A 21,861-nucleotide genomic window follows, 5' to 3' on the forward strand; every position below is an offset into this window, starting at 1 on the left:
ATAGTCCCCACTTCATGTAAGGTATATATTATCATCTGAGCATGTACACATCTTTCTAATTTTTATTTATTCTCTTGTAGTCCCATTTCTCATTTCCCTTCCTTTCAATACTCTTTTTTTTTTTTTTTTTTTTAGTTTTTTGAGACAGGGTTTCAGTGTGTAACTCCACCTGTCCTGGACTCCTTTGTAGACTAGGCTGTCCCCAACTCAAAGAGAGCTGTCTGCCTCTGTTTGCCTCCTGAGTGGTGGATTAAAAGGGTGTGCAACTGCCCCCCCTCTTCCCCAGCTTTTTTTTCAATGCCTTAGACACGCATTCTTAGGTATTTGATATATTCAAGGTATATTTAAGGGCTGGAGAGATGGCTCAGTAGGTAAGAGCATTTGCTGTGCAAGCATAAGGACCTGGATTTGAATCCCAGCATCCATGTAAAAAGCTGGATATGGTCTCAGAAACCTATGGGTGCTGTGGGTGGTGAGGACAGGAGGTTTTCTGAGGCTTGCTTCCATCAGAGTAGTCCCAGATTTGATGTGATACCCCATCATAAAGGAATAAGGGAGATTAATAGAGCAAGACAACTTTTGGCCTCCACATGTGCACATGTACACACACATAGAATCACACACATAGAATCAAGATACAAAACAGGGAAATATGTTGCTTAATAAAATATTTTAATTTCTATCATAGCCTTACTTTATGTCTCACTTTCTTCCCTAATTATTTTAAGTTGTGTACAGGGTCTGGTGAGGTGGCTTAGGGGTAAAGGCTCTTGCTGCAAAAGTGTGTGGATGTGGGTTTTGGTTGCTTAATACCCAATCCATGTGGGAGCTAGGTAGCCATGTCTGCCTCTGACCTCAGCCCTGGGGAGAAGTGTTATGGCTGGAGAGGTCCAGATGCATGAGAGACCGTGTCTCAAGGGTGTGAGGATGAACATGTTAGAGCAGGATGTTAAACTTCTTTTGAACTCCACATACATACATGCTTGCACTCACTGTGTACATACTCACACATGCCCACACACAAAATAACCCAAACTTATACTGTGGCATGAGATTTTCTGGTTTTTTTTTGCTTTATTCATTCCATTTCCACCATTGCATTCTCTGATATATAGCAACCACAGTTATTTTTTTTTTTTAAGATTTTTATTACATTTGTGTGTGTGTTTGTGTGTGTGGTGTGTGCACATCTCAAAAGTCAGATGACATTGCAGGGTCAGTTCTCTCTAGGGATTGAACTCATGTTATCAAGCTTGGTAGCAAATGTGTGTGCTGTCTCACCAGTCCAGCCACCACATCTTATGCTCCCTCCTTTAACAGATGCCAATTTTGCCTCCAAGCCCTAAGTGATTTAATACTACTAGTATGAACCATATATAATATTGTGTATGATATATTACTATATTGTTAAGATTATTGTTAGGATTATAGTTCTTTTATAAGCAAGCTACTTTTCTGCTCCATGTGCCTGTGAGGTTATATAATATATACCCAGATTAGGAGTATAATTATATAGTCACAAATGTAGAAACACTTTTATGACTTAGCACTGCCAAGTTGCTTCCTATGATTGCCATGTAAATCTATGTTTTTTCATTAGGACATCAGGGTTCTTTTCTTTTAAAACAAACAAAAAATCTTTATCTTTAAAAAGATTTTATTTTTATTTGGGGCTGTAGAGATGGCTCAGCAGTTAAGAGACTTGCAGAGGACCTGAGTTTGGTTCCCAGCACCCACATGACCACTCACAACCACTCATTCCTCCCCCCCCCCTTTCTTTTTAACACAAAGTTTCTCTGTGTAACATTCCTGGCTGTCTTGGAACTCTGATTGTAGACCATGCTTATCCCAAAATCACACAGATCTGCCTGCCTCTGCCTCCCAGAGTGCTGGGACTAAAGGCGTACAGCCACCGTCTTTAACTTTACTCAGGGTTCTTTCATCTCCACAGACCTACACTTGGCATTATTCTGTCAAGTGGCCTCGTTTCACTAATTGGTTGGTTTCAATGTGTGGTACTTTTCTCCATGGTGAAAGTTTTAAGTGCTGTCTCTGTTCCTAGCTCTATGGCTTTCTTCTTGGCCCACAAGTGCTAGAATACCACCCGAGGCACTGTGCTTGACTACCTTGTTTTTAAACAGTCACCTTTGCCGTTGGTCCTTCATGTCCCCTTGTTCTTTGGTAGGAGTGCTTCATTTTTACATATAGAAGTTTCACCGTCTTTTGTTCACTCGTGTTTGTGTACGCGAGTACCTCAGGAGGCCAGTAGACGGCGTTAGATTCCTTGGTGATGAGATTACAGGTAGTGTGAGTTGCCTGGGATCTGAACCGTGGTCCCGAAGAGCAGCAAGCACTCTTACCTTCGGAGCTATCTCTCCAGCACCATTTGTTTGTTTGCTTGGTTCTTTTTAAAGACATTCTTCCCTACTGCTAAATCTCTTGGTGTTTTGCCTTTGAGCCATTAATGGCTGAGCCTTGCACCATTTTCAGAGACACTTTCTTCATATTGTCTAGTACTCTGTCTCCTTCCCTCCTGCTCTCTCTCTCTCTCTCTCTCTCACTAGAGGTCAACTGTTAATATTGTTCTTAGGAGTCATCGAGCCTGTCATTTTAGACAGGCTCTGTCACTGGGATCTAGCTCTGCCTTGCTCCCCAGGTCTGGGATTACAAGGGTTCACCACTGTGCTTGACATTTTTATGTGTGTTCTGGGAAGTGAACTGATGTGTCTTCACACAGACATACTCTTGGCACACATACGTGCATATACACCCACCTGCACCCACACGCCTTCTTTTGTTGTTGTTGCTTATTTAGCCCAGGCTGGCCTCTGTAACTGATACTGGCTTTGAATTTACAGATTGTTTTGCCTCTGTCTCCCAAATGCTGGGATTACAGGGCATATACCACCATACCCTGTCCTAATTAGTTTTAAAGTTAATTTTATACTGTGACTTAATTACAACCTAATTGCATTTAGTTATTCAGTTCAGGTGGAAATGAGCATTAGATAGAGATCTGGTTTTATCGTCTCTAAATGTGGCTTATTTTATAAGGATTGGCTCTACCTTCATTATTGAATTTTATTTTGGGAAAGCAAAGAGGTTGTAATTTTACTCTTACCACAGTGATCAAGATGGCTTTATAGCAAGGCTTGATGTGAATATTTTAATGTTCTTTAGCTGAAGAGGAAGCAAATGAAGAAGATGTACTGGGAGATGAAACTGAGGTGAGTAGGGAAAGGTTCATCACTGGCCTGACAATGTGCCACTGCTTTGGCTGAATTGTTTACCGTTAGTTTTTTCAGTCCTTAGATGCCTGAGAAGAATCAAAGAGTGGTTCATTTTGTAGTTCTCATATTGTCTCTTGGTGGATATTCCTTTATTTTCCTAATAGAAGTTAATTAATGTTTTGAGGTAGAGTCTTATAGCCCAGGCTGGCATCAGATACACTATGTAGCTGAGAATAACCTGAACTCTCTGTTCTTTTATTCCCACCTCTTGAGTGCTGCTGGGCCCAGTTTTTAATTTCGATTTTAATTTTATTTATTTATTTTTGGGAGTAGGGAGGCTGTTTTTTCCAGACAGGGTTTCTCTGTGTAGCTTTGGCTGTCCTAGACTCAGTTTTTGTAGTCCAGGCTGACCTCAAACTCAAAGAGATCCTCCTGCCTCTGCCTCCCCTAGTGCAAAACCACACAGTTAATCTTTTTTTTAAAAAGGGGTGTTTTTGTTGTTGCTGTCTTCAGTGGAAATAAAATGCATGTGTAAGTGTATGAAATCCTGGGCTCAAGCATGTGGAGTTGATGATTTTCTGGACTTAGTTTTCTCTTTCCACCTTGTTTGAGGTAGGGTTTTCTTTTATTGTTTCTGCTGAGCTGTATACTCCAGCCTAACTCACCAGAAACTTCTCTTGTCTCAGCCATCTTGCTGTAGGAATGCTGGGTTGCAGATCAATACCACTGTATCTGGCTTTTACCTTGGTTCTGAGGAAAGGATTGATTTCAGGATCACAAGCTGGCATTACCAGTGTCTCACCTGCTCACTTCAGCCATCTTGATGGCCTTAATGGGCATTCTGATTTTAAATTTTTTTTCTTGAAGATTTTATTTTATATTTATTATATGTCTATTTGTGTAAATGTTATGTGCATGTGGGTGTAGCACCTGTGGAGGCCAGAGGTGTCATATCCCCTGGAGTGGGAGTCAGAGGCAGTTTTGAGTGTCCCGAAATGGGTGCTGGGAATTAAGCTCAGGTCCTCTGGAAGGGTAGTATGCACTTACCTGCTGAGCCATCTCTCCAGAACCCCTTATGGATTATTTGGGGAGGGGGGGCAGGGTTTCTCTGTCTAGCTCTGGTTGTCCTCGAACTTGCTCTATAAACCAGGCTATCCTCAAATTCAGACTGTCTACCTTCCTTTGGTTCCTGAGTGCTGTGATTAAAGGCGTGCACCACCACTGCCTGACTTTTGTTGTTGTTTGTTATTATTTTGGGTTTTGTTTGTTTGTTTGTTTTTCGAGACAAGGTTTCTCTGTTTAGCCTGGCTGTCCTGAAACTTGCTCTGTAGACCAAGCTGGCCTCAAAGTCACAGAGATCTACCTGCCTCTATATTGCCTGACTCTTAATGGATATTCTTAATTCATATTAACCACGCTGTTTCATTTTTTTTTTTTTTTTTTTTTAGGAAGAAGAACCAAAGCCCATAGAGTTGCCTGTTAAAGAAGAAGAACCTCCTGAAAAAGCTGTTGATATGTAATCATCACTTTTTAATAATCTGTGCCCCACCCCCACCTAAGACAGGGTTTCTCTTTGTATCACTGGCTGTCCTGGAACATGCTTTGTAGACCAGGCTGGCCTCAAATTGACAGAGACCATCTGCCTTTACCTCCTAAGTGCCACTATGCCCATCTTTATCTACTTTTTGAGATAAGATTTCTCACTGGCAAAGAGCTTCCCCATTTGAGTAGAATGACTGGCCAGTGAGCCCCAGGGATCTTCCTGCCTCCACCTAGTGCTGAGATCTTAGGCACCAGCTCCATACCTGTCTTTTTCACAGGAAGAACTCAGTTTCGAACTCAGTTCTCCAGGCTCATATGGCAAGCATTTACCAGTGAAACCCTTAGGATTCCAAATAGTGCTTAAAAAAATATTGGGTTAAAGTTTCATTCTGTTTCCTTTTTACACGTTCCCAATGACCTTTTCATTTCTGATAAGGTCAGGTACTTTTAGAAAGGTCTGTGTTAAGTGTGTTTTCAGTGAAGAAAGTGAAATTTTCTCTCTCTGAGTTATTAGGTAATTAGAATCAGGTTTGCTTCTCCTAGCCTCTGTGCTTTTGTGAGCCATTGTAATAGATTATTGGATTAGAATCTATGATTCCCTCTGCAGTGTGAATTCTATAAAGTGTTTTAGCGTTAGCCTTTGCTTCCGGGGTGCTGGGATTAAAAGCATGTTCCACCATGCCCAGTCCTGTAAACCATTACTTATTGAATTTTGTTTGTACTTTTACAGAAAACTTTTTACTTTTATAGAAGTGTGGAACTTTGTAAGCTTATCTTGGGTAAGGTTACTCTCTATGATTTACAGTGGAGTAAAAGAAGACAAAATATTGGAGTAGAAAGTATGTATGTTCTGATTTGTTTAAATTATCCTAAACATAAACATTTTATGAATCATAAACATTTTATTGGGGGCTCTTTTAGCCATCTTGTACTTTGGGACATTAGGCCTGGGTAGAATCCTACCATTTTTGTCCTTCATAGTGGTGTAATAAATTTTGAGATTGGGTCTTCTTTGTAGCTCAGCCTTGGCTGTCCTAGACTCAGTTTGTAAACCAAGCTGTCCTCAGGTGCACAGTGATCACCTGCCTCTGCCTGGGGTTGAAGGTGTGCACAGCCATACCCGGCTTAGAGTGCTTTCTTAATTCCCTATTTTCAGGGTAGTTGGAATGGACCAAAACCTTTAAAAGACAAAATACACACAGAGAGATGGGCAGAGGAGAAAGGGAGGGTGTCAAATAGTGCTTAGGTGGTGTACAAATTGTAAATGAAGGGCTGGATATATAGCTTACTGGTGAAGTGTCCTCGATTAGATCTCTTACAACACAAAACAAACAAACAAAGAAACAAAACCCAAACACAGAAAAAAAGCTGAAAAAGAAACCTAAAATAGAAAACTAAAATAGAGGTGGTTAATGGTTCAGAATACAGGTTGCTCCAAGAGAAGACCTGGGTTTGGTTCCCAGCACCCACGTAGCTTACCACCTTCCTGATTGCAGTTTCAGGGGATCCAGTGCCCTCTTTTGGCCTTTGCAGGCACTACACACGTATGCAGGCAAAACACTCAAGCAGATGATAAAAAGAAATCTTTTTTACGAAAAAGGAAATGAGTACATTTCATGAGACTTTCTAAAGGCCTTTAGTAGTTTTTTTGTGGGTGTTTAACTTGGAGTGTGTAGGTGTCACATATATGAATATGTGGATATGTTTAGGTGCTGTGCATTGTTCTTTTATTTTTCTTTTATACCAGGAGATCTTTTTATTATTACAGTGATAATTTATTTAAATGTTATATGTTAGACATAATTTTAATATTATCTTTTAATCCTCACTTTAACCTGTGGTGTTAATTACTCTAGCAAGTGGTTTTGTTTTGTTTGTTTGTTTGTTTGTTTGTTTTTTTAGCTTGTAATTGTAGGAAAGTACAAGTAAATAGCTTTAAAAATTAAGAGAGTAGTACAGTAGACCTTTTTTTAATTTTTTATTAATTACACTATTCATTCAATAGACCTTCTTATACCTATCATACAGCTGTAATGGCTATTAACTTTAAACCTTATTCTTTCTAGTGATGATCCACATTTTCTCCGGGTCTGATTTCTCAGCTCAGGTGTTGTGGAGTTGGCTGTGTAGGCAAGAGTGACCTTGAGCGTCTGAGTTTGCCTTCTTCCACTGTGGGCTGGCAAGGCAGTCCCGGGTCTGATTTCTCAGCTCAGGTGTTGTGGAGTTGGCTGTGTGGGCAAGAGTGACCTTGAGCGTCTGAGTTTGCCTTCTTCCACTGTGGGCTGGCAAGGCAGTCCCGGGTCTGATTTCTCAGCTCAGGTGTTGTGGAGTTGGCTGTGTGGGCAAGAGTGACCTTGAGCGCTGTGACGGCTACTCTCTACTGAGCTGTACCTGGGGTGAGCTGCGACCCAGTACTGAGGGCGCACCTACCCAGGGCTTGAGGCAGCAAGGCAGCATGCCTTTCATCCAGATCTTGGGGCTGGAATCTGGGTCTTTTGTGTGTATGTGTGAGTGGCTTTGGCTGTCCTGTAGACCAGGGTAGCCTTGAAATCGCATAGATCTGCCTGCCTCTGCCTCCCTGAGTGCTAGGATTAAAGGTGTGCTCCACCATGCCTGTCTCCAGGTCTTGAGGTGGGATGACCCAGGCTTTCATCCAGATCTTGAGGCACACCTTTAACTTCTGCCATACCTTCTGCTGGAAGCCTATATAAGGTCAGTGGAAGAAGGAAGGGTTTTCATGCTTTCTCCCTGTTTGCACTCACTTTGCCTGCACATCCATTAGAGCCTACTTCAGATTACTAGCTTATACAAAAGATCAGCTGAGACACCCAACCTTGTGGGGCTGAGCAACTGCTAGATTTGTGGACTTTCCATTCACAACTAGCCATTGTTGTATTAGTTGGATTGAAGCATGTAAGTCATTCCAGGTTCCTTTTATATATATATGTATATGGAGAGAGAGATATATTCATTCCAGAAGTTCTGTGATTCTAGAGAGCCCTGACTAAGATTTTGGAATCAGAAGTGGTTCTAGAGGAACAGAAGTATAATGATGAATCTTTTTATTTTTTATTTTAATTTTTATTAATTACACTTTATTCACTTTGTATCCCCCCCATAGCTCCCTTCCTTCTCTCCTCCCAATCCCACCCTCCCTTCCCCTTCTCCACACATGCCTCTCCTCAAGTCCACTGATAGGGGGAGGTCTTCCTCTCCTTCCTTCTGATCCTAGTCTATCAGTTCTCCTCAGTGATGAATCTTTTAGGTATTTGGCTGGAATAGGTTTGATAATGTGCCAGCACCTTCAGCTGTCGACACCTATCCAGTGAGCCTCTCTTGGGAGCTAAGGATTATTAAAAGTCCATTGTTGAAACTGTATTTCAAACTTAAAGAGGTAAATGTGTTTGATTATCTTGATTTATCAGTTGTGAGTGGCGGTGCATTTGGTGACCCAGTATATGAAACTTTTGATAATTTGAGGGAAAATAAGGAAAATGACGTTGGTTGCTAAAAGCATTTCTGAATAAATTGCTTTTAGCATTTCTGGATAGGAATAAGCTCTAAGATAAAATTAACCAACTTGAGAATATGGTGAAGGATAACAACTTAGTGATAGAATTCACCGGCTCCAGATGGGAATAAACAAGAGAATCTTTGTTCCAGTAGCCATAAAGCTCAAGCTGCAGAGAACCAAACTGAAGCCCACATTATAAAGTTGCCTGAGTTATGGTGAAAATTCAAGTCTCAGCTTCAGAGGGTATCAGCAGTTAAAGTGAGAACATCAGCTGGTAAAGAATGGGATTCTATAACTTGGGATGGGGATATGTGGGAGGATCCTATTGAAGCTCAGAACTTTGAACCCTTAGTCTCAACAGTTTATCTTCCTTGAGACTCTAGTAGTACACCTCAGCCCCACCCCTTGAAATATTGCCCTTTTCACCTTTAGTGTCTGCTAAACCAGCAGTGACTTTCTCTGAAGGAAATGCCAGGCAAGACAATACTGATATCCCTCAAGGCCTACTAATAGTTGCCTGTAGACCTATATCCAGACTCAGGGCAAAGCAAGACCCTAGACAGGAGGTGGAAAGTGTAGTCCATAAGAAAGTACACTACACTACTAAGGAGCTTAATGATGTTGCTTAATTCATTCAAACAGAAGTCTGGGGAATATTTGTGGGAATAATTTTAAGGGTGTGGGATAATAGTGGAAAGAGCAAAGAACTATCTCTGGCTGAGTTTATTGATTCGGGACCACTGAGTGGAGATTCTAGGTTTAATATGGAAGCTTGCACAGTTAAAAAGGTGTCAAAAGAGCTGGGTGTGGTAGTGCATGCCTTTAATCCCAGCACTTGGGAGGCAGAGGCAGGTGGATCACTTTGAGTTCGAGGTCAGCCTGTAAAGTCCAGGACAGCCAAGGCTACACAGAGAAACCCTGTTTTAAAAAACAAAAAAGGTGTCAAAAGATTGTTTGAATGGTTGGTTGGTTTATCAGCTACTGACAAGAAGTTGGAGATTTGGAGATGCCTGATATCACTTGGCTTAAGGCTTAGGGAAATTGGAATACTAGAATGGGTACTCTGTATTAAACCTAATCCTGCACAGTGTGAAGGCCCAGAAAACATGCCCTTTATGAATCCTATAAGACGCAAAATGGGGAGCCAGGCACCAGCACATTTGAAGAGTTTTGTTGTCGCCTTTTTCCTTGTGCTGGACCTTAAGGTAGAAGATGCTGCTGTTCAGATGGACAAATTAAATGCAGTGGGTTTAATTGGACCCCAAGATAGCAGGGGCCAGGTGGCTGCATTGAATTGCCAGGGGCAAGGTGATCATAGTTATCATAATACAAAACAGTATTTATAATGACCTAGCCTGTAATGGTCAGCATAGGCAAGCTGAATATTATAATGGCATGACATGTATGGAGCTTTGGTACTGGCTGATCAGTCATGGTGTTTCCAGGCATGATATGGATACTGAATTTCTGTTGTATCTGTATAAGCAGAAAAATTCTCAAACTAATGAAGAAAGGCTCCGTTGGATGGTAGCAAAAAGCAATCTAAGCCAGTGACTCAGTTTCTAGACCTGACCTAATTTGAAGACCCAGAACCCCTTGAATGAAGGGGTGGCCAGGTTCCCCTGAGGGAGTTTCTTGATAAAACACCTAGGAGTTTTTCTGTTAGCCTTTCTCCAGTTTTTCCGTAGAGGGACCTATAGTAGCCTTTTTTACAAGGGTAACTGTGCACCGGGAGAAAGGAAACAGTCAGGCTTTCCAGGCTTTATTGGATACTAGTTCTGAATTGACATTGATTTGGGGAGGTCCTGAGAAATACTGTGGCCCTCCAGTTAAAGTAGGGGCTTGTGGGGACCATATGTTAATGGAGTTTTGGCTGACTCACAGTAGAGCTAGTAGGTTCCCCAGGTCCAGGGTGTGTAATTGGGATACATGTACAAATCCTCACATTTGCCCCTGAGCTGTGGAATAAGGGCTGTTATTGTTGGAAAGCTAAATGGAAGTTTTTAGAGCTGCCTTTGCCGAAGAAAATAGTGAATCAAAAACAGGATCATAATCCTGGAGGAATTGCAGAAACTAGAGCCACCACCAAGGACTTGAAAGATGCAGGGGTGGTTCCTTACCATATCTCTCTTTATGTCTCCTATCTGGCCAATGTAGAAGACAGATGGATCATGGAGAATGACATTTGACTCTGGAAAACTAAATCAGGTAGTGACTCCAGTTGCAGCTGCTGTACCGGATGTAATGTCTTTGAGCATATTTACACGTTTCCTAGTACATGTTCTGCAGCTATTGATCTAGCAAATGCCTTTTCTCTGTACCTGTCCTTAGGAGCATCAGGAACAATTTGCTTTCATTTGGCAAAGCTAACAGTATACCTTTACAGGTTTGCCTCAAGGATCTTGTGTCTTTGCCTCTTGTGATCTGTGTCATAAATTAGAAGGGATCTTCGCTGTCTCTTCCTCAAAGTATCACACTGGTGGTGCACCATGTCGATTGGATCAAGTGAGCGGGGGTGGCAACCACATTGAACTCATTGGTAACACATATGCTGATCAGAGGATGGGAAATAAATCTAACCAAAATTCTAGGACCTTCTACCTCAGTGAATTTCTTAGGAGTTTCAGTTGTGTAGGGCATACAGAGATATTCCTTCTAAGGTGAAGGAGAAATGTTATACCTGGTCCCTTCCCCCACCAAGAAAGAAGTACAATGTTTAGTGGGCCTATTTGGATTTTGGGTACAGCTTTTTCCCCACTTGGATGTGTTACTCTGACCCATATACCAAGTGACTCAGAAACCTGCTAGCATTGTGTGGGGCCTGGAACAGGAGAAAGTCCAGGTTGCTGTGTAGGCTGCTCTACCTCTTGGATCCAGTAGACCCAATGGTACTTGAAGTGTCAGTGGCAGGTAGGGATGCTATTTGGAGCCTTTGGTAGGTACCTAGAGGTGAATCACAGACTTGGGGTTTTGGACTAAGGCTGTAACCATCATCTGCGGGCAACTATTCTCCCCTTGAAAGAGGGCTCTTGGCCTGTTGTTGGTCCTTAGTGGAAACTGAATGTTTGACAATGAACCACCAAGTTACCATGCTACTTGAATTGCCCATCATGAGCTAGGTGTTATGAGACCCACCAAGTCATGAAGTACCATGTGTACAGCAGAAGTCATGATCTGGCCTGAGCAGGTCCTGAAGGCATGAGCAACTTATGTGAGGAAGTTGCCCAAATGTCTATGGTTTCTACTTGAATTTTAATGCTGTCTGTTGATAAGCGTGCACCTATAGGCTCTTGGGGTGTTGCCTATGATCAGTTGACTGAGGAAGGGAAGACTAGGGCCTGGATTGGCAGGCAGCAGGAAAAGAGACAGAGCCCACCCCCAGTGACATACTTCTTCCAGCAAGGCCATACCTTCTAATAGTGCCACTGATGAGCAGACGTTGAAATCTGAGCCTGTGGAGGACATCCATCAAGGCCACACCTCGTAACCCCTGTGAGTAGTGCTAGTTGGGGCCTCCTTGTAGTGTGGTGGCCATTCCCATGCAAACCACCACAGTTACTTTTCAGAACGTTTTGTTTTGTTTTGTTTTGTTTTAAATCCCCTTGACCTTCCCACTTTTATGCTCAGATTGAACTGAGGGCCTTATGTATACTAAGCATACAGTCTGCACCCCCAGCCTGTATATAGGTTTATCATTAGATATAGTGCCTGGAGAAAATGATCTAGTGAAATAGTTTTAAAATATTTTGGGGGTTTGTGGTACAAGAATGAAGATCAAATGAGTATAGTGAGAGTTGGCTTGTTTGGATTAAAAATAAAGAGGTTTTGAAAATAGATCATATTAGAATATATCTTTTCAGACAGCTTTCTTTAATCCTATTAATAAATTTAGAAAAAAAGACAATGGAAGTTGGATTATTTTAACTTTGTTTTGCAGAGGAATAGTTGTAGTAATAGACTAAACTATACAGAAAGATTTGGAGCCCCTGTAATTAGGGGAATACTTTTTGTTGTGACTGGGTAGGAGAAAAATTGGTCAGTGAAGATTGGGAATTTCCCATGAATCCTGCAGGATGTCATGTATATTTATTGCTTAATTATGTCTACGGGAATTGGAGTGTAACATGAGAAGTTCTGTCTCAGGTTCCCTTGCTGCTCCAAGGTCTACTGTAATGATTGTTTCTCAGGGTGTGAACATGGGGCTGAGATCGTAGTTGAGTTGGTGGACTGCCTGGCGTAGACAGCACCAAGTTCAGTCCCCAGCTTTGAGTAAAACTAGATACAGTATTACACATGTATAATCCCAGCACTGGAGGCAAACAGATCAACCAAAAGTTGATATCATTCTTAGCCAAGTTTGAGGTCAGGCTGGGTTAGTTAAGATACTGTCTGAAAAAATAGTAACAACAAAAATCAGACAGAAATGTGGAACTCACTATCCTTAAGATAATATAAGATTGCCTCTGCCTCCCAAGGACTGGAATTTAAAAAGTGTGTACCCCACCGTGCCTGGCTTTTGCTTCTGTTGTGTTAGATAAAAAGACACGGAAGTTTATGTTTTACTTGAAGTCTAATTTCATTAAAAGAAAAGTTCTACTGGGCCTGATGGATCATGCCTTTTCTATTTTGTTTTTGGTTTTTAGAGACAGTGTTTCTGTCTGTAATAGCTCTGCCTGTTCTGGAGCTCACTCTGTAGATCAGGCTTGTCTTGAACTCATAGAGATCCTCTTGTCCCTGCCTCTCAAATGCAAGACTTAAAGCTGTGCGCTACTCTGTCTGGCTGTGGCTACACTTTTAATCCCAACATTTAGGATGCAGAGGCAGACAGATCTCTTGAGTTTAAGGCCAGCCTGGTCTAGATAGGAAATTATAGGCCAACCAGGGTTACAAGGTAACATCCTGTCTTAAAAAGAGAAGGGAGGTAAGGGTGTGTATATATACAGTGTATACTTGTCATTTCAGCACTAGAAAAATGGAGGCAAAAGGGTTGGGAGTTTAAAGATAGCTTTGGCCGCGTTAGAGAGGCCGAGTTTTAGACAGCAGCAATAAAAAGATGGAGGGTTGGTGACTGGTCTGAATATTCCAGGGTTGGTTTGAATCCCTTGTATTTCCAAAGGAAATTGCTACATCATGTTTGGTCTGAAGTATATACTTCTGTTTCTAGTTTTAAGGTTTTCTTTCCCCCTGAGCCAAGACAATTAAATATTGTAGGACTTGGTTATGGTCAGCAGGGGGCATTCATTGCTTACCCGATAGTCTAAGGACTTTCAACAAAAGGATGGAGGAGAGAGTTAGGTCTTGTTCCAGAATTGCTTCCTCTGAAAATGTCATTAAACCATTACTACCTTTCAGGGCATCAAATGGGAAAAGTGTTTGGGATATTGGAACAAAAGCTCCCCATGTCTCTAAATAAGGGACCTTAATGAGACTGGTTATGACCCACAGTTTTATGGGAGTTGTTTGTTGGAAAGTTAATGCCCTTCCATTTATCCTGGGGACTTCCGAACTTTGTCTCCTGCCCCTGTGGTCCCCCTCTTTTGTTTTCTCTCAAACCTTTTGACCAGTAACTTACTATGTTTTCCCAATTCAACCCCTACCTCCTTGGCCTTTTTTCTTCCCACTTCCTGTGGCATTTTTATTTGTTCTGCTTTGACTTTTAGCTAGAGCTAAAACCTCACGGGAGCAATAGACACTTATAAAAGAGGGAAATCAGGGCTTGTTCAGCACTTGTTAAATATTGTGATGAAAATTGAGAGCTTCTGTTTAATTGATTGGAGAGAGAGTTCTTAGTTCAAAAGTAACTGTAAAGTGCCTAAAAACAAATAAAATGATTTACTATGTTCCTTCAGCCCAGCATATTTAGCCTGTCATCTTTGCTGGCCATTTTCTTACACCTTAGTTAAAGTAGCTTAGTTTTATTTAGTCTTTTCTCAGTTGATGACTGTTCACGGAGCCAGAGTTCTTATGACTTCATGCTTTGGCTTAAGAGTGGTGGATGCCTGTGGGCAGAGGACATATAGCTCAGGTGGATTCATGTGCATCTTGAGGTTTGGGCTGAGACTAGTTTTCTGAGTTTTAAAAATCTTCTTTTCAGGGCATCAGAAAAGAAGGTGGTAAAAATTACATCTGGAATACCTCAGACTGAAGTAAGTATTCTTCTTTTTTTTTTTTTTTCTTTAATTTATTGGGATGGGGATGTAGGTGCGCTAATGCCATGGTATACATGTGATTTTCAGAGGACACTTTCAGAGTCAGTTCTTGCCTTCCACTTTGTTGAGGTAGGGGTCTTTCTAACTCTTTTAAAAACATTTTTTTAAAGTTACCTTTTATTTATTTATCAGTGGTGTGTTTGTGTGTGTGCATGAATGCTTGCGTAGGTCAGAGGACAACCTGGGGGGATTGGATCTCTCCTTGAAGCATGTGGATTCCAGAGAGCAAACTTAGGTCATCTGGCTTCACAGCAAACAACTCACTAAACCATCTCGCTGGGCCTGGTCAGGTCCTCTCTTATTTCTGCTGCTGTGCTGTGTATCCCAGGCAAGCTGGCCCATGAGCTCCCAGCAGACACCCAGTCCCACTCCCATCTTGCAGCAGGAGTCTGGATTTTTGCCTTGGTTCTGTTTTTATGTGGGTTTTGGGGCATCCTGGCTCAGGTTATCAGACTATGTAGCTTTGGCTGTCCCTAAACAAAATCTTTCTACTTTACCATCCCAGGTACTCAGATTCTAGGCATGTGTCACCCTGCCTGGCCATTTCTGTTTTTAATCCTTTCTTCTGTCTGCAGTATTATTTAAAAAATTTCACTTGAGGCTGTTGAGTTGGTGCTGTGGGTAAAAAAGTGCCTGTGGTTAAAGCCTGAGTTTGATCCCCTGGAACCACATGTTAGAAGGAAGCAAATGGAGTTCCATATGTTGTAGTGGAGATGCATACATCCATGCAATAAATAAATGTAAAAATAACTTTATTCATAGACAAATTCAGTATTGACAATTGATTTTCTTCCTCCATCTACTCAGGAAAATATTTGGGCTGGCATGATGAGTAGTTATTTAAGCTGTCCTCTGTTATACCACTGTGTCCTGAATAGTAACTTTTTAATAAGTTTACAGGCATAGGATTAGAGTCTGAGAGGGTTGTATGTACCTTGTATGTAACTTGTTAGTTGGTGGCTGGTAAGAGTAAAATTTCATTGGATTCTTATCTCAAGATGTATGAAATCAGGTTTTCTTTGAGATCTTGTGTTTAGTTCAAAAGTAGAGAGGTTTTTATTGTTGCTGTTTTTTTAAACAAAATTTCTCTGTGTAGCCTTGGCTGTCCTGGAACTCACTCTGTAGATCAGGCTAGCCTCGAACTCAGAAATTTGCCTGCCTCTGCTTCCTGAGTGCTAAGAGTGTGCCACCATCCCTGGCTCAAAGCAAAGAAATTTTTTTTTTTTACACTGTTCAGTTACCTATATTGGAACCAAGATGTTCCTTTGATCTTGTTCTTTCTCCTCCTCCTTTTCCTCCTCCTCCTCCTCTTCTTCCCCTCTCTCCCACCCTCCTTTCCTCTTACCTTTCTTTCTTTCTAAAATCAAATGTAACCTTTTGTGTTTTGGGGTTTATGTAGGATATGGATTTTATTTTATTTCTTGTTTTTGTTTTTGAGAATGAATGCAATAATAGGTGTGTGTGTGTTTGCTTTCTGAAAACAATTGTGTTAATCGTTAGAATGGATACTACCTAATATGGTGTAAGTATTTTCCTTTAGACCTTAATCAATTTTTTTTAAACAAGAAATTACAGTTTTTTCATTTTTCATTTTATTATCACTTAGAGAATGCAGAAAAGGGCTGAACGATTCAATGTACCTGTAAGCTTGGAGAGCAAGAAGGCTGCTCGGGCAGCTCGGTGAGTACTTGTAGCCCTTTGGACCCAAGATGGAGACGTGTGTGTGGTCAGATTTGCTTCTAGAATAGTTGGTTTTAAGTGGAAGTGTTCTCATTGAAATTAATGAACACAGTTTGGGCCATACTCAGAACATTTCTGCTGATTTTATATAGTAGCCGTATATTGGGTTTTGTTGTTATCAGACAGGGTTTTTATAATAGGTAAAAGTCAGTAGCTGACAGCTGCTCCTCAGTCTGAGGATTTCTTTTAGTGGACTCTTGGACTTTTGGTGAGAAAGAGAGTAAACTGAACCTCTTTCATGGGGCTGTTAGAATTAGCTAATGATTGCAAAGTTTGAGATCACAAGGAAGAAGTGTCATGTACCCTTGACACGGACACAGACGACTAAGGGTGTGAACAGCTTCTTAAAATTTAGGTTTTGTTTTGTTTTCTTCCTGCAGGTTTGGAATTTCTTCAGTTCCAACAAAAGGTGAGAATACAGAGGTTCTTTTGAGAAGGTTTACTTTTTTCCGAGAATAGATTTTATTCCTCTAAATTAAGATAAATTTATCTCTAGAAGCCTTTACGTTTGTACCCTTAAGACCTCATGAATAATTAAGAAAAGGTTCTGGAATTATGAGAGAGGAGATCTCACTTTTTTTTTTTCTAGGATGCCTGAGAAATTTCTAGTACCTTGTTACTTATTTTGTGTCTTATTAGCATAAAATTATTGTAGTTTTTCAGTGCTCTGAGCTAACAAGCATTTAAGTGAAGGAGACTATAACTTCAGTTTTACTTTGAAGAACTTACAAAGTAGTAACCTCTTGTTAACATCATATGTTCATCAGTCATTGGGAAAAACATACCCAATATAGTGTTAATTAAATGTATACTGTAGTATAGTAGACTATGTAGAATGTTAAAAATGATTTAAGGGCTGAGTCCCAGAACTCACATTTACAAAGCAGGATATGGTGGTGTCCGTTTATAATCCTAGGGCAGGCAGAGGCAGGTCGGATACCTGGAGCCTTCTGGCCAGCTGTCCCAACTAATGGTAGGCTTTAGGCCAGCGAGAGACCCTGTCTTGATTTAAAAAAAAAAAAAAAAAAAAAAGTACCTGAGATTGATTTTCCTCCGGCCTTCATATACACACAAAATACAGTATTTTAAGATAGGTTATAGTGGTGTATTCCTGTAATCGTAGCACCTGGGAGACTAAGGTAAAAGAATTACCAGTTGAAATCCAGCCTCAGCTATATAGAAAACGGTCTTTAAAAAAGAAGGGCCAGGATGGTGGTGGCTCACACCTTTAATCCTAGTATTTGGGAGGCAGAGGTAGACAGATCTCTGTAAGTTTGAGGCCTCTCTGGTCTACAGAGTGAGTTCTGGGACAGTCAAGGCTACCCAGAGAAACTCTGAACATATATTAAAAAAAAAAAAAAAAAAAGAGGAATTAAAAAAATGATGAAAGGGGGTAAAAAAAAGCCTAGTGGCTGGATAGTCCTTGAGTGGCCTTGGTGGAGAAGTGGACAAAGGGGGATTTGGGGTTCAGGGTCATCCATCCTCTGTTACATATACACATATAATTACTTTTTCTGTTGGTGTGGTAAAACACCATAATGGAAGGCAACTTGAGGAAGAGAACATTTGTTTTTTGGCTTATGGCTCCAGAGTGGAGCAGAAGCATGGCTACAGGCAGCAGGCATGGTGGCAGGAGCAGGAAGCTGAGAGCTTCCATCTTGAAACACAGGTATAGAGCACAGAAAGTGAACTGGAAATGGGCTAGGCCTTTTCCCCCTCAAAGCCCTCCTCCAGTGATACTTACTCAGCAAGGCCACATTTCTGAATCTCCTCAAACACTAGCAACTGTTGAAATGCCATTTCAACCAGGTGTTGAAATGCCCAAGAATATGGAGGACCACCATATATACATACACACATGTAGACAGACAGACATGCGTGCATATATACATACATACATACCACATAGTATGTATTTTTTTTTTTAGTTTATTCAGAGGTTTGTGCAACATTACAGTAAGTCTGACACCACCAACAAAAGAAATTTTGTGCCTGTTGTCAGTTTTTCTTCATTTCCTCTTTTATCCCAGTGCTTAATTAACTACTGATGTTTGTCTCCATTTATGATTTTGCCTTCACACAAATGGAAATCATGTATGTGATCTTTTGTAATTAGCTTTTCCACTTAGCATGATACTTTAGTTTTTTGCTGTTTTTGATACAGAATTTCACCTTGTTGCCTGCGTTCTGATCACTTTCCCCTGATTGGATGGCCTTTCAAGGTCACAGGAGAGGAAGAGGGGTTCAGTCCTCATGGGAATAGATGAGCTGGGGTGGCTGGGTAGAGGGGTGGGTTTCGCTATTCTGAGGAATAGGAGAGAGGGGATAGGATTTGGGAAGAGAGGAGGGGGCAGCCTCTGACCTTAATGTAAATTGCATTAATTAATTAAAAAAAAAAAAAAGAATTTCACTATGTACTCCAGGGTGGCCTTAGACTTGCTGTATAGCTTACTTTGGCTGGTCTCCTCAGATTTATGATCTTTCTCCTTTAGCCTCCCAAATGCTAAAATTACAGATCTGTACCACCAGGCCTGTTCTGTATGTCATGTCCGTTTATTAGTACTGTGCCACTAAACATCATCCTCAGCCTAACATACCTCCAGCATTGATGGTAAAGAAGATTTCATTCATTTTATTGCTTATAATATATCCTCCTAAATGAACATGTCACATTTTATTTATCCAGTTATCAGTTGGTAGTTCATTGATTGCTTTTACTATTTGTCTGATAGAACTAATGATACTGCAAGTATTTGTTTCTAAGTTTTTGTATGCATGTATGTTTTATTTCATTTTTTGAACCTATGTATAGAAGATAGCCTACATGGACTTGATTCTCTTCTTTCACATTTACTTGGGCTCTGAGAATTGAATTGCCAGGCTTGTGTAGCAAGCACTTTACCTGCTGAGCCATGTCACCAGCCCCAGGGTCTAATTCTAATAACCACAAAAGAATCTGTGGAAGTAACTTGTAAGTTCTGTTTATAGGTATTGTTCTTTAAGTTTTGAGATGGACTCAAATATGTCTACAGGGTTTTTATCCTATTTATTATGTTTGTGGTCTTAATTTGATTTGAAGACTTAATTTTATGAATTTTAAAACTTAAATAATTTAAAATTTTTTATTTCCTTAGGTCTGTCATCTGACACCAAGCCTTTGGTACGAAATCTTCTCTAGAGTTTGTCAGATTAGAGGGGACTCTGAGGTTATGAGTTGGTAACTGTCTTCAGTGTAGTGTGCCCTGAATTTTAAGTGTTTGAAGTCTGGGGAAGTTAGAAAAATTGCCACATCTTCAAGTGACTATAGATAACCATTTTTCCCACCAGCCATTACTGTTTGTTTTTTGAGACAGGGTTTCTCTGTGTAGCCTTGGCTGTCCTGGACTCTCTTTGTAGACCAGGCTAGCCTTGCATTCACAGCGATCCAGCCTGCCCCTGCCTCCCTGAGTGCTGGGATTACAGGTGTGCTCCATTATGCCTGGCACAACCCATTACTTTGAAAAGATAACTAGATTTTTGTTAGCTAAAGGCTAACTAACACTTTTGTTTTATGACCGTGAAGTTTTAGGCCTTGTCTAGTAGCATTTGGTAATGTCTAATTCTTTTTTAAAAATTTATTTTACTTAATTTTGTTTTTTTTGAAACAAGATTTCTCTGTGTATCTCTGGCTGTTGTAGAACTCAGTTTGTAGGTCACGCTGGCTTCAAACTCAGAGATTTGCCTTGCCTCTGCCCATGAGAGCTGGAATTAAAGACATTTGCCACCACTGCCTGGCTTTTAATTTTCTTTTTTATTAAAATTTTATTTATTTTATTAATTACAGTTTATTCACTTTGTATCCCAGCTGTAGCCCCCTCCCTTGTCCCCTCCCAATCCTCCCCTCTCTCCCTCTTCTCCTCCCATGCCCCTCCCCACGTCCATTGATAGGGCAAGTCCTCCTCTCCTTCCCTCTGATCCTAGCCTATCAGGTCTCATCAGGAGTGACTGCATTGTCTTTCTCTGTGGCCTTGTAAGCCTCCCCCCACCCTTGAGGGAGAGGTGATCAAAGAACCAGCCACTGAGTTCATGTTTAATTTTTAAGATGTATTTATTAATTATGTATACAGTGTTCTTTCTGCATGTACGCCTGCACGCCAGAAGAGGCCACCAGATTTCATTATAGATGGTTGTGAGCCCCCACATGGTTGCTGGGAATTGAACTCAGGACCTTTGCAAAAGCAACCAATGTTTTTAACCTCTCCAGTCCCTGGCTTTTAATTCTTAATAACTACAAAGAATCTGTAAAGCAACTTAAGTTCTATTTATAGATACTGTTTTTTTCTTAAATCAATAAATTGATTTAATTTTTGAAACAGAATATCATGATTCCTGGGCCAGCCTGAGTCTTGCTGGATGACCTTGAACTTCTGAATTTCTTGCTAATATCTCTGGGATTTCAGGCATGCTCTACTCTACCTGATTCATGTGGTGCTAGAGATCAACCCTAGGATGCTTGCTAGGTAGATACTCTGCCAACTAGGCTACAACAGCAGCCTGTTGCCTATAAATTCAAGAAAAGCCAGGTATGATAGTGTACGCCTTTAATCCCAGCACTTGGGAGGCAGAGGCTGGTAGATCTCTATGCAGTGTGAGGTCAGCCTGGTCTACTACATACATGTGAGTTCCAGACAGGCAAGCCTATGCTATCCAGTCAGACATCACAAAAAAAACACAACTATTATACACATATATGAGAGAGTAAAGAGTGTGGAAGTAGAGTAATGTTTTCTGGGCCATTGTGACTAGGCAGCAAGTTTTCAAAACGGAAACGTGCTGTGATAAAATATACTCAACTATGAGATCCTGCTACAGTCAGTATTGTAACTAAAATTGATGAACATGCTCTAAATGATTGTATCAAGGCTTCCAAGAAAAAAAAGAAAGAATTGAGTTGAGTAGTATTTGTCTTATAAAGTGGAGAAGTTTATCTTTGCTTAAAGATTCAGTTAAGAATCACTTAGCAGAGTCTGGTATGGCTGTACATGCTTGTAATCCCAGCATTCAGGAGGCTGAGGCAGGAGGATTGCTGCAAGTTTGAGGCCCTACTGGGCTATACAATGAGTTGAAGGATATTTTGGATTTCATAGAAAACTAAAACCGATCAAAGAAGAAAATAACTTTTAGAGATTGTGTGGTAGGAATTAATGAATTTGGACCTTATTTATAGAGATGATGATATTTTATATGGTGGGGTTTTTTTTAAGCCATGTTTTTTCTGCTTTGCTTTGCCACCATTGATGAGTAAAGGATTAGGGCTGAATCCTTCACCTTTACTACTCTTCAGAAGAGCCTTGTTATTGTTGGCATGTGTACCTGTCACTTAGTTCCTGAGGTTAGCACTTTTTTTTTCTTATTTTTTAATGTCTTTGTTTTTGTAGGTTAACCTGGATAAACTGAAGGAAAGAGCACAGAGATTTGGTTTGAATGTCTCTTCCATCTCTAGAAAGGTAATGTATGTCAGCTGTAATTTCTGTTTTTAGAGAAAACAGTCAAGAAATTTGGAAATGTCTTTTATGAAATGACTTTTGTGAAGTCATTTTGTGAAGCTGGCTTTTTAGCACTTCATTTTTATGTCATTTGACTATTA

The 21,861-nt window shown here is 40.6% G+C and overlaps 1 protein-coding gene across 3 annotated transcripts in view; it reads left to right on the forward strand.

Annotated features, from left to right (window-relative positions):
• Positions 1-21,861, forward strand: part of Sarnp (SAP domain containing ribonucleoprotein) — a 55,803-nt gene that overhangs the window by 11,596 nt on the left and 22,346 nt on the right. For 2 of the 3 annotated variants that reach the window (XM_021656896.2, XM_060371766.1), the window contains 7 exons: positions 3,181-3,227; positions 4,679-4,746; positions 14,381-14,432; positions 16,102-16,175; positions 16,616-16,644; positions 19,370-19,395; positions 21,653-21,721. In XM_021656896.2, the coding sequence (XP_021512571.1) occupies positions 3,181-3,227; positions 4,679-4,746; positions 14,381-14,432; positions 16,102-16,175; positions 16,616-16,644; positions 19,370-19,395; positions 21,653-21,721 (365 nt within the window). The remainder of the gene's footprint in view (positions 1-3,180; positions 3,228-4,678; positions 4,747-14,380; positions 14,433-16,101; positions 16,176-16,615; positions 16,645-19,369; positions 19,396-21,652; positions 21,722-21,861) is intronic. The other variant, XM_060371767.1, reaches the window with a different exon arrangement.

The sequence above is a fragment of the Meriones unguiculatus genome, chromosome 18 (assembly GCF_030254825.1).
Source record: "Meriones unguiculatus strain TT.TT164.6M chromosome 18, Bangor_MerUng_6.1, whole genome shotgun sequence".
NCBI classification, from domain to species: domain Eukaryota; kingdom Metazoa; phylum Chordata; class Mammalia; order Rodentia; family Muridae; genus Meriones; species Meriones unguiculatus.